Source organism: Argentina anserina, chromosome 5, assembly GCF_933775445.1.
Source record: "Argentina anserina chromosome 5, drPotAnse1.1, whole genome shotgun sequence".
Classification (NCBI taxonomy): domain Eukaryota; kingdom Viridiplantae; phylum Streptophyta; class Magnoliopsida; order Rosales; family Rosaceae; genus Argentina; species Argentina anserina.
The window spans coordinates 25,567,893-25,581,340 of record NC_065876.1 but is presented as its reverse complement, the minus strand read 5'-3'; the positions used below and the strand labels follow the sequence as shown (position 1 = coordinate 25,581,340).

The 13,448-nt window shown below is 35.8% G+C and overlaps 2 protein-coding genes across 5 annotated transcripts in view; both read left to right on the top strand.

The window, feature by feature from the left end:
- The window catches only part of LOC126795990 (double-stranded RNA-binding protein 1-like), a 126,646-nt gene that overhangs the window by 36,117 nt on the left and 77,081 nt on the right, over positions 1-13,448 (top strand). The window lies entirely within an intron of this gene.
- LOC126795995 (flavonoid 3',5'-methyltransferase-like) lies at positions 5,820-6,940 on the top strand. The gene is made up of 3 exons (XM_050522735.1): positions 5,820-5,961; positions 6,420-6,551; positions 6,650-6,940. The coding sequence occupies exons 1-3, from the start codon at positions 5,824-5,826 to the stop codon at positions 6,938-6,940; spliced, it is 561 nt and encodes a 186-aa protein (XP_050378692.1). The 5' UTR covers positions 5,820-5,823.

Here is a 13,448-nt window from a genome sequence, read left to right as displayed (position 1 = left end):
AAAGAGGTGTGTATTTAAAACTTCTTAGTTCTTATTTATTGAATGTTGTTTAATCTGATTGTGTTACAGTTCTTATTGTTTTTGTCCTTTTTTTGAAAATTTATACATTTCACTAAGAGATAAATATAATCCTAATAGATCCATATCATATTATGGTGTGTTGACACTAGAGATCAAAGCTAGACTTTGAATGCATTTAAATCTAATTAACGATCGATCCATAGTACAATGTCCCTCGAACCAGACCCTTTAACATAAGGCCTATATAACACTAACATCAGCCCACACACAACGTGTGGGGAAAATCTCTTTCTTTTTGGAATTCAATTGTAAAGAGGATAACTACCTATTCATGATCTTGGAAGTAATGCAAGGGAGTTATTTGAAATAATTTTTTTCTTTTTTGATATTGACTTTTACCTTCGAGAAATTTTATATACACACCCCCTTATGTAATACACCTCCAACTAAATTGGAGGAAAATAGAGTGTATTAAGAGGTTAGTGGAATGAATATAAAATTTCTCTTTACATTCTTATCCCAAATTATATAATTTAATTTTACTATAACATATTATGCAAGGGTGTTTATATATATTTTTCATGCGTTTTGGTTGACAAATGAAATTTTGGTTATAATAGTATAGACTAGTCTACCCACATATCCTACGCATATGTAAATATGATTTTCATTTTTTCTATAATTAATAAATATCAACAATTATACGGTTAATGTTATAAATAGATGATAGAGTATGGAGTATTGGGTAGTTACCAACTTCTTTTGTATTTACTGTTTTATCTTTATATTTCATTTACTAAAATGCCATTCTAATATTTAAGACAATTGGAAACTAATATAGGGTCATTATGTAATTTCACGTCGTCTATGGGATTTTGTTTTGTTTTTGTTTTAAATGGAAGTAGTGGGGATGGAGATATGAAGTGGAGATATGGAAGTTACTCACTATTTTTTATTTTATTTATATATATCATTTTAGTAATTGCTATTACATTCTTCATATATTAAAAAGTTATATTTAAATTGACCTATAGTTTAAGGTTATTATCGTATTTTCACATACATTTTGGTTAATAAAACATGTTTGGGTTATTAATAACTAGCGGCTCGTACCCGTGCATCGCACATGTTTTGATGGCATGAGTTTGCATAATTTTATTTGAATTGTATTATTGAATATTCGTTTATGTAATTTTGTTTCCTTCGAATGATAGTTTTTGTTTTCGAAGCACTTCGAACGATAGTTCTGGTGAAACACATTAGTGAAATATATATATATAATATTTACATTGAAGATACAATTATAGAATGGTACATTTAACAGTTCACAATTTGATGAAGTTTTTAAGTGCTCGCTTTATAATAATATATTTAAAGATAGCAAACTATATTTTGTTACTCTCCAATTTCAAGATAGCGTCGCTCTCCCCTCTTTACGGTTTTGAGCCAAAGACTAAGACAAGAGAATGGAAGGTTGCCTTCGTCGAAAATTCAAAATCCAATTTAGTCTTAGTAATTAAGAGGTCATTGATGGTGTGTGGGCCTGGGTGTGAAGGATATCATAGAAAGGTGCTATAGCCGTGTAGGAACGATTTTGGTAACCAGACGGTGCAAGTTCATGTCTTCAAAGTTTAAAGAGGTTTTAAGCGATCTCCAAGGCATAGTGGAATTTGGCTTTCGAGTTTTGGTCGGAGATCTAGGATCAACAACGATCGCCTTGGCTGCGTCTACAGTTTGTTGAATAGTGGTGGCTCCTCAGATGACGTCGGACTTGTCTCGAGGGGCGGTTTTTCCGGCCGTGTGGTTACTAATTCATATATGTGGCGGTCGAGAATCCAAGAGGCAATTTCGAATTCAGATGGTGATCGAGTTGCAGGCGTGGGAACCTCCTCGATCATCCTAGTTTAGACTTTAGACGCGAAGAGGTGATTTGAGCTTGGGTTGGCTTTGCGCTCAAATCAGGGTAAAAAAAGGACCCTAGTGTACTGAGATAATTAAGCTCTTACTTGATCGAGTGATAAAACTGTACGAGTATTCCATGTGGAGGTGTAGATGTGCTAGACCGACCAGTATTAGTACGAAGAGTTTATCTAGTTTCATTAGTTTGTAGAAGGCCGGCTAATTTGGTTTTTCATATTGGAGATTGTTTAATTGCAAGCATATTGTTCCTGAAGGATCCATTCTGTCCTAAAGAGAATGATGAAGAAGTTCAGGTCCTGAAGTTCCATATCTTAGTGCAATTGGAGCACTATTGTATCTTGCTCAATGCACTACACCTGACATATCTTTCGCAGTGAACTTATTACCTAGATTTAGCTCCGCGTCTACGCTACGTCATTAGAATGGTATCAAGCACTTGTTTCGATACTTGAAAGGTTTCATTGACATAAGATTGTTCTATCCTTATAACAGAGAGAACACCATGGATGTGCCACCTTACACTGGCGCCACAGGCAGCCCCGACAACACCACTGTATGCGGCAGAGCTGCTGCAGGCAGCCACGGTATGGCGGCAGACCACGGTGCCGAGAGCAGTAATCGGTTCCATCTTGCTTCTTCCCTTGATGCAAAAGAATCCAAACAACTTGTTAGTTGGTTATGCCGACGCAAGGTACCTCTCTGATCCTCACAAGGCTCGTTTTCCAACCGGTTATGTGTTTACCATTGGGAATACGGTGATATCTTAGCAATCCACTAAGCGATCTCTTTTTGCTACTTCTTCGAATCACACGAAGATCATTGCTCTCCATGAAGCAGTTAAAGAATGTATTTGGCTACAGTCACTCGTTCGTCATATTCGTGATTCTTGTGGATTACTCTCTACAACTGATCAACCTACCTGAATTTATGAAGATAATGTTGCTTGCATAGAGCAGACTAATTAGGTTTCATCAAAGAAGATAACAGCAAACATATTTCGCCCAAGTTCTTCTACAATGTTCAACAGCAGAAATTCTTGAATGTTCAGATCAATCAAGTGAGTTCAGAATCCAATGTTGCAGATTTGTTAACTAAGTTTTTGCCTAAATCTACTTTTGTGAAACATGTGAAGAGCATTGACATGCGTCATTTATCGGAACTTTAGAGTTTGGTAGGCTTCATGGGGAGTTTACATCACATGTTAAGATCATTAAGTAGTTGGTGCGTTGTGCTCTTTTTCCCTTCGATCAAGTTTTTGTTTTACCCAAGAGGTTTTTATTTTGCTTGATAAGGTTTTTACCGAAGCAACGTTGTGCGCCATGCAACCTAGACATGCGACACAAGAGGGAGTGTTTCGGGAGAATTATAATTATACACTTCTGTGTGTGTTAGCCTTATTAGGTTACATGTTAGAGATATATTCGCATATTTGTAATAGATTAAAACTCTAAATCCTATGAGATTGTGGTTTTGTAACACTACACCACAAAACAGATATAACCACGAGCATTGCATGTTGTCAAAAGTAATTGACAACACTCGGCACATGTTGTAGATGTCGAAGTCGTTAAAAGTCTAAAACTTTCAACAACGTGAATTGTACGTTGTTGAATTCTCTTAATAACATATATTGTTTGTTGTCGTAGTTTTTTAACAACATACTGGATGCATGTTGTGCTTTTTAACAATACAGATTGCATGTTGTTGTAAGTGTTCAACAACATGCATCTTGTGAGTTGTAGTTTTTAACAACAAGTTATGCATGTTGTTGTAAGTTTTTAACTACAAGCCATGCATGTTGTTGTAACTTTTTGATAACAAGTTATGCATGTTGTTATATTACAGAATGCGTTGTCATTGCATTTTAATTTACACAGTTTACATCCGATTTTCTATGCTCAAATTTTCTGCAACTAAATCTACATACATTCACTACAACTCAATCACAATTGCATCAAATGTGAATAGACACTTTAAACATTCAAATATATAAATGTCTCATCATACATCTTCCCATTGTATGTACACGCATGTGGTTGACTATAACGTTTCACAACGCACAAAATAAGCATGTTGTCAAAAATAGTAATCAACAACGCTCTAAACACGGATGTTGTTATTGTGATGTTGTCGTATGTCATTTTTCTTGTAATTAATGCCTATATATAAGCTCCCATATCATTCAATAAAGATATAGTTATTTCATCATGTATCACATACCAGTTTCTTTCATTCGTTTGTTTTTAAACCTAATGGATGATATATGGCATTATGCTGTTGATCTGATGTAATTAACTTATATGTGAAAATAATACAGTAATAGTAATTGTTAAAACTTAAAAATAAAACCAACCACGCTAGCATACCAAAAATAGATACATAACTGCCTCACAAGTAAGCACACGTAAAGGTTCACGTAGGTTAGTTACGCATGTAGGGATATCAGCTACGTACCCTTTATCATAAGCTAATTTACAAAGATGGTTACATCAAACAGAAGAATCAATGAAAGCTAGAGATAGAGCCCAACCGAAAGTTTAAACTTTAAACAATGATAGTTGACTTTAATCTAGTTTTATTCTAAATCGAGCAATTGGCGAGATAACCAGTTTTATGAAAGCTAGTCCTATATATACACGTACAATTACACACTTTGATTACGTACAGCAATTCGTGCCAAGAATTCTCAGCTGCTATTGCTCATTTTTATTACGATATTTCTTACAAGGAGTTCTTAATATTTGTTGATCAATAGTGCTTACGACAGTTCGAACTGTACAAATCATGGCTGCTCACAGGGAAGAATCCGTAGAAAAGACCATACTCAAAAGCCCAGGTCTTCTGAAGGTTCTAATTTATTTTAATCTCTTCCTCAATATGTTTTCAGTCCTTGCATTGAAGCATCTGATCGAGTAGATTTCTTTTTCCCATTGATGTATACTAGCCCTCAATATGATTTTTTTTTCAGAAGTTTGGATGTAGTGGGAATAGGAAGTGGGGTTATGGAAGAATTTTTACCCACATTTTTTTTCTTTTTTATTTACATTTATCAATTTATTAATTACTGTAATATTCTTCATATATATTTTAAAAGTTTATTTGTCTAAAGTTATTAACATATTTTCACATAAATTTTGGTTGATAAAACTTATTTGCTTTATTAATAGTATAGTTATAGATATATTCACAAAGCAAAAAGTTCATTAACTGGTGAAGATCGATTAGTCAATTAACTTCTTTTTATGGCATGCAGTACATCTTGGAGACAAGCTGTTATCCAAGAGAAAACGAACTATTAAAGCAACTAAGGGAAGCCACAGTCGAGAAATACCAGTTCTGGTATGACATGGGGGATGTTGAGCTCATTTTCAACAAAAATATTGTTTGACTCTCTTTTTTTTTTCCTTCTTCGAGAGTCAGAGTAATTAGCTTGTCGATAATACATCTAAATATATAAATATATATATATATAGGTGTACGTACAATGAGTACGTAGATACAAAGGGGATAATTTTTTGAGCGAGCCATCGATCACATGCATGTGATAAAACGATAATTCTTTCATACTGTGAATATAAATTAGCATTTGTTTTTTCAATGATAGAAATACAAGAAAGAAATAAACAACAAAATTACAGAGAAAAACCTTTAAAATAATCTAAACTATGTAAGTCAGAATTAAAAGCTCTAAATTAATGCATGTAAGTCAAAATTAGCATTTAGTTGATTTCAGTTTGGTCTTACTATTGGGTAGTACGTATTATCTAATGTTATAAAATAAGTTTCGACATATAGATGAAGTTAACATATATATCAAATTTACTTTAGGCAATAACAACTGTGCGTGCAACACGTACGTACATATATACATGCAGGAGTATTATGAATGTGCCAGTTGATGAAGGGTTGCTTCTCTCCATGCTTCTAAAGATTATGAATGCAAAGAAGACGTTGGAGTTGGGAGTGTTCACTGGATATTCTCTACTGACCACTGCTCTTACCCTTCCTGCGGATGGCAAAGTACGTAATTATATATATATAATCCTCAGAATGGATGTCCTTATTTGAGTAGTTTTCGGTCACTTTTTCACATTTCCACCATTTACTATTAAATTTATGAACCAACTGAATCTGTCTACTAGAACTGTTCTTGTAAATCATAATTGTGAAAGCTCAAACGGTCACCAAATTGAATGAAATTTTGTATGGATGATCTACACATACATATCTAACTACTGAATAGTTGAGATGTGAAAAAGTGACCGAAAAATTAGTCAAATAAGGACCTCCGCCCTTTAATTCAAATAAGGACATCCGCCCTTTAATTCAAAGCGGGGATCCGCTCTGAAAGGAGATTATATATATATATATATATATATATATATATCTCTTCAACATGTAGAATTATTTGTAGATATGAATTAGTACGTTATTTAGATTTATTGGTCGGTCAACAGATACATCGGTTTCATTTTCAGATAACTGCAATCGATCCAGATAAAGAAGCCTATGAAGTTGGATTGCCGTTCATTCAAAAGGCCGGAGTGGAGCATAAGATTGACTTCTTTCACTCAGATGCCTTCTCAGTCCTAAATGATCTCATCAACAATGTAAGTTTGTAATCGATCTTCATCGGTTGATCAAGTATGTAGTATTCTCGTGAATACATGCAATTGTTGATTTGGGGTTTTTAAAAATTTCAAAGCAGGGCAAGGAAGAAGGGAGCTTCGATTTTGCATTTGTGGATGCGGACAAGGAAAACTACATCAACTATCACGAGCTGCTAGTAAAGCTGGTTAAAGTTGGTGGGATAATAGCTTACGATAACACACTGTGGTTTGGTTCGGTTGCGGAACCGGAGGAGACGGTGGAGGAACCTTTAAGGCCAGGAAGAAAACATCTGATTGAGCTCAACGAGATTCTGGCAGGCGATTCTCGTGTTGAACTAGCTTTCGTTTCTATTGGGGATGGCCTTAGCTTATGCAGGCGCCTCTGCTGAAACTAATTAGCAAGAACAAATACTACCAGTATACTCTAGAACAAGATGTTGCAAGCCTCAACATTAGAACAGAGCTAGTATACTCTAATGTTGAGGATCGCCGTCTCTGCATATTAAAAAGCCATTATCAATTGATTAATTCTATACCAAGACTTGAAACAATGTTATAATAAACAACAACAAAATTTATCATCTATGTATCTTTTCTATTACAGAAATTTATAATATATAAACCCGGTTACAAGTATGATATATATTAGGTGTATATATCCACATCTACCACTGACTCTAGTAATTAACAACCTGTGAATTTCCAAAGTGAAAATAGGTATGAAGAAAATCAAGAAGCAAATGGCATACCATTAAGGTTTAAAATATTACCATCATTTCATGTATAAGCAACCATCAGATTTTTCAACATAATACTGGCAATTTGTACACATCCTCCATTTTTTCTTGTAAGCAAGGTTCCTCAACAAATTATCTTCATTTTCATTCAAGTTATGATACTCTGCGAGTCTATCCCGGCATGCCAGGACACCTTACAATGGGCGCAAAACAGTCTCCTACAATTCGGGCACTACGATTCTCGTACAATCTCTTTCCCATCATATAAAGATACAAAATATTCATTGTCCCTTGATTGCAACATGCAAACTGAGCAGCCAATAGCTCATATGCTCACTAAATAGTTAAACAAATACCAAGAACATCTTAACAAAAAGAAGATCAGTACATTATGTTCTAAAGTCAAATACTAAAAACTGACAAACCTTCTGAAAAATAACAGTGCAGTGATTGTTTACATAGATTCTTTGAGGAAATATAAGGACTAGGGTACAACAATAATTCTTAGCAAGACATTGCCAAAGGACTGCATACATAAAACCAAACGGATAAATCTAACATGAACACAACCTCAACATGTGAGTGTGTTGGTATATTCAAATTAAATTTGAATGAAAATTCAAATAAGATATCTCAAGTAACTGATCATCTTATCAAATGTTGTAACTTTCAAATGAAAAGCAACGTGGAGGTTATTCTGCTGAAGAATATAACCTTTCAAAGAGATGACTCAGACTTGTTTATATATATACACAACAACCTCACCATTAAACTTACTTTTGCATTATTAAATCTTCTGCATTCATATTAGAGTTTAAGTGTTTGAGAGAGAAAAACACAATCTGAGTTCGCCTATCCTCTAGATTGCAGTGCTTCTTCTAGTGGATGTTTGATCGTTGGACTCCTGGGAGACGTTTGCCAATTGAGACCATTAAGCACCAAGAGGAGGCAATTTCGTCTTAAGGAGATAGAACCAAGTTCTAGTCTCGATCCCTATCCGCAAAGGTCTTGTTTCCTATTCTGTTTTGATTTTCTAAGTTCTACAATTACTCTCTATATAAATATATTTGAATATAGCAATTACTGAATTACTTTTCTAACAGAGTGTGGCTTTGAAACTTCAATACACAAACAAACAAATTAATGGCCAATAACACTTCTTATCTATAAAAATCAATAACGCTGATTATATGAACTTCAAGCCAGAGTTGTAAACTGAATGAGCAAGCTATGATCACAATCACTTATACATACACAGAATCCTAATGTATCACAAATTACATCGCAGTCGAAGTAATGAATCCTTGTCCAATTAATACTGGATAAGTATATATACTTAGCATAATTGCATCTCCTATTGAAGAACTGAATACAATTCGATTGTGATATGAATTGTCATTATCCATAGTTTCACATTATTGTTCTAACAATAGTTTCTTATAGGTATGCAGACTAATTCTATACCACATTCGATCATAAGAGTTTCTATTCATAATTCATACAATTTTGATTTCATCGATAAATTAATCTGTGGACATATTGCAGCGCCAGATAAGAGGCAGTTCTGATATCACATAACAAATTTAACCATTCTTTCACCCTTAAATTTCTTAATTTTTTGGGTATCTGGATCTTACCAAACATCAAAATAAAAAAGAAGCCAGTTCGCTGGAAGCATAAAGCTTTAGAAAACAAGAAATATACCCAGAAATCAAGAACAATTAGCTGAAGAGCAGAGACTGACCTGGGAAATAAAATCAACATCACCAAAACCCCGTAGTAGACTTGAGTTGATCGACCATGGACGAGAACGAAAATACAGGCGCGCCTATGGAGGGTTGACGTTGTCCGCCGAGAGAGAGAGAGAGAGAGAGAGAGAGAGAGAGAGAGAGAGAGAGAGAGAGAGGAAGAGTCGATGGTGAAAGACAGAGATCTCGGGGTTGAAAGGGAGGGCACCCACTGGAATTTTGAAAGTTTCATTAAAAGGAATCCTCCCCTACTTCTGCTTTTACCAAACACGAAAGTTGGCTTCGCTTATAATCACACGAGGTGAAAAGCTTTACCAAACGCACCCACGTAACACAGAGAGACTCACGCCCTAGTCAGGTAACTCTCTTCCTCTTATTTCTGTCCTCTCTCTCTGTCGCAACTTAGTTTCAGGCTATTCAATGTCGTCAAGTACTTCCTTAATTTCTCATTATATTCCCATGTCTTTGATTGTTGATGGGTCTGGGTCACCACCCAATTTGTAGTTTTAGTATGTTTTGCTTGTGTAAATGTGAAAACTTCTTCTCTTTCTAATTCATGGCTTCTGCACTTTATTCATAATTCATGGATTTTGCTTTGCAGCTGATCGTTTTTTGCGGAAACAAAAACCTGGGTCTTGGTAATAAGGGGAATCCAGGTTAGCTAAAGCAGGTTGATATACATGGATAATTAATCTACTATTGTATTTGAACAAATGGGTTGTATATGCAATTCTGCTGTAAAATATCACTGATTTTTGGTAACAAGTTCAAGACTTTTTGGGGCTCTCTGTTGTTTGTAAATGCGTGATTGTTGCTCATTTTCCTGATGTGTCTTTCATACTGATTTCTGGACAGCTGCATATGCTGACCGCCTGACCTGTTTTTGTGAGCTCTGCTCAGTGTGAGATTGTAGGCCTTTTCTGGAGTACCATCTGGGTGTCATTCTGTGTATTTGGAAAGCATTTCTATATTATGGCTACCGACAAAGAATTGCAAGGTAATCTTTTCCTCTTGTTTTTTTTTTAATCAGTTCCAACTCTATGATTATAAGTTTAGCATCCATGTTTGGTTGGTTTGTTGCAATAGCTTTTATTATCACTATCTTTAGTAATATCAAGGTTCATTAATTGAGTCCCATTGTAGACTGTTTACCCCACGGCCCTGAAATAGGATTATCTGACTTGCTCTTCTAGGGTTGTTTTAAAGAATGTTTTGCCCATACAGTCTGGAGGAACACTGTAATCATACCCCAGTTTGTAGGAACTGTGTGCGAGAAGCCAAATTTCTAGGCTGATAGGTTTGTCAATCATTGGAAACTATCACATAACATAAAGTTTACAGGCCCTGTATAGTGCTTTTATATCCCATGCAACTGGCAAATTTCACAGTGCACCCTTTCTGTTGGACAGTCCTGTATATCAGCAAGATAACTTCATCTTAACTTTGTCAGCAATTTACTGTTCTTATAATTCTTGTCATATAAGGTCTTTCAAAGTCTATGTATTCAAGAGCCGGTTGCAAGAGTATGCACAGAAAGCAGGATAAAGACACCAGTTTATGAGACTACAAAAGAAGGTCCGTCGCATGAGCCTTCCTTCTGTTCTACTGTGATAGTGAATGATGTTAGATACAACTCTTTGCTTGGGTTTACTCATCGTAAGGCAGCTGAACAGTCAGCTGCTGAAGTTGCTCTGCTGGAGTTATCTAAATCTAGTGATGCTGCGCAATGCATCTCTCAACCTGTTGTAAGTTGTTTTATCTTACAATTGTACACTTGATTATAAACAACACTGAGTCTTTGACATACTTATTATCCTTCAAATGCAACCATTGTTTTCAGCTCTTCAATTACAGCTCACTTCTCTCTCTCTCTCTCTCTCTCTCTCTCACACACGCACACACACAGTGGTGTCATGAGTTTTGGTGAAGTGGATTATTGATGTGAGACAATATTCTCTGCAGTTGCTCCTTACCTAGACTTCGTTATATGCAAATTTCTGTATAAAATTAGTAGGAAGATTGGACATTTGAGAATTATCTAGTGGATACTGTGAGAGTTCCAAAATAGTTGTTTATAGTGGTGGTTATAAACTAAGATGAGGCAGAAATGTGGTGTCATAATTTTGTTGCAGACTTGCAGTTGTATTGTGAAGAAGGATACAATTTATAGTTAAAGTCTATGGTTCCTAAGCTTATGAGTTAAATTTTATGTTCTTGTAAGCTTCAGAGCTTTATGTCTTTATGAATCTACAGTCAAAAAATATTTGTTTGATTAAACGGTCAGCTCCTGCCAAACATGTGTAAACAGATAATGATGTATACTCTAGAGGAAAACACAATATCATTTCCATAAGATTGAGACACCAATATAAAATAAATAAAGGTGTAGAGAGAAGTAAGGAAGTCAAAGTAGTATATTTTAATTTCCTTTCAAAGTGTATTTGTTGCCGAACGTTGATTGTAGTGCCATGAACCACCTAGATGGGTGACATGTATCCAAATGTGTTAATAAATACATGTATTTCAAATCAAAATCATGGCTGACTTTCTTTGGATGTTTGTTCTAGCATGAAATTGGCTTATGCAAAAATCTGCTTCAAGAGTATGCACAAAAGATGAATTATGCTGTTCCTGTATATCAGTGTCAGAAGGATACTTCCCCTGGCAAATCATCAGTACATTCATGTACAGTTGAGATTGGGGGAATTCGTTATATTGGAGCTGCAGCAGCAACCAAAAAGGAAGCTGAGATAAAAGTGGCTAGAACTGCACTCTTAGCTCTCCAGTTAAGTGATACCAAGTCATCCACGGGATCTGTTGGCACCTCTGAGTTAAGTGCTTCCATCTAGAAAAAGGCGGTCAGAATCTGAAGAGACTGATAATAAACCAAAACGAAAGAAAGTGCGAGGAGGACGTTCAAATGTAAACCCTCTGAAGAAATTGTGGCAGAAGAATTAGAGAGCAATGGAAATGTCAAGCCAATGAGTGCAGAAGGTATGCCACAAGACTCAGTGTCCGATGATATTCCCCATGCTAATAATGTTTATGTGGAATATGGGCCATCAACAGCTTCAGATCTCACCAACTGCAGAAATGGCAGTGGGGATTTGGGTTCAGTTTTATCACCCAATGGAAATATAACTAATTTGGCGGAAGAAGTAATATGGTGTCCCCCGTCAAGCTCATGACTGTAGAAACTATGCCACAATAGTCAGAGTTTGAGGATATTCCCCATGCTAATAATGTCAATGCTGAACCAGGGTGGTCAACAGCCCAGGAAGTGAATATGGTGTCAGCCGTTGAGAGCCAATGACTGCAGAAGCTATGCTACAAGACTCAGTGTCGAAGGATATTGCCCACAGTGCTGAACATTGGTCGTCAACAACCAAGGAAGTGTATATGGTTTCAGCTGTTAAGCCAGTGACTGCAGAAGGTGTGCACAGGAGTGGAATTGAATATGGTGTCCGCTGTTGAGCAAATGACGGCTGAAACTATGTCACAAGATTCCTTGTCAGAGCATATTCCGCATGCTAACAATGTCAATGCGGAACATGGGTCATCAACTATGACATCAAATTTCACCAATGCCACCAATGGAAATTGCGATGTAGTTGGTTCAGTTTCTGTGTCCTGTGAAAACACAGCTAGTTCAGCCAACAAAGAGATTGTGGTGTCTGCTGGACCTTCGGAGGTTTCAATTGTCATTCCCGGACCTGACCAATCGCGGTGAGTACTGCAAGCTGGTGTGCTAAATGTAGGAGTAGGATTTCTATAGAAACAGAAGTTAGAAAGTATGAACTGAGAATTCGTTACAAACCATGTATCTCTTCACCGGCAGAGTTATGGGTATTCACTGCATGGAAGGGGATACTGAGAATTTATACACACTCCTTGGGTTGTATTTCATGGATGCATATTCATCCATCCCTAAATATGATTAATTTTGTATTTGAAGTTTTGAAGCAACAAGATGAATTATCCTTAATTCTTAGAAATTTAAAGAGAAAGTTCGATCGTAGTGTTACTGCTCCCATCTTCTCAGCACTTCTGCGGTTCTGTCATTCTTCAACGATGTTCATTTTATTAAGTTGTTTTCTTGGTTTGTGGTTTGTAACAAAAGGAATATATTGAACATTTGAGCTCTTTCAACGTTGCGGGTTTAGACGAATGTACCAATTCGATTAATCTTTCATTGGTCAGTTTAGTAGTGAACACATTCATTTATTTCTTATAAAAAAATTAATATTGAATTACAGAAGTCGTTGAATATTCACTCAGAAAAATTCAATATTGGTGTTGTAACTTAAACTTCTTATCCAAAAAAATATTGGTGTTGTAACTTAAACATGGAAGTGACGCCAACCTGGTAATGGAGCTGTTCAGATTTTCTTTACTTGTTTATTAGCTGATGG

Excerpts from the sequence above, each read along its gene's own strand:
- LOC126795995 (XM_050522735.1), top strand. The coding sequence starts at position 5,824 with ATGAATGTGCCAGTTGATGAAGGGTTGCTTCTCTCCATGCTTCTAAAG. Across the intron at positions 5,962-6,419 it reads CCCTTCCTGCGGATGGCAAA|ATAACTGCAATCGATCCAGA; the intron begins GTACGTAATTAT and ends TTTCATTTTCAG. Across the intron at positions 6,552-6,649 it reads TAAATGATCTCATCAACAAT|GGCAAGGAAGAAGGGAGCTT; the intron begins GTAAGTTTGTAA and ends ATTTCAAAGCAG.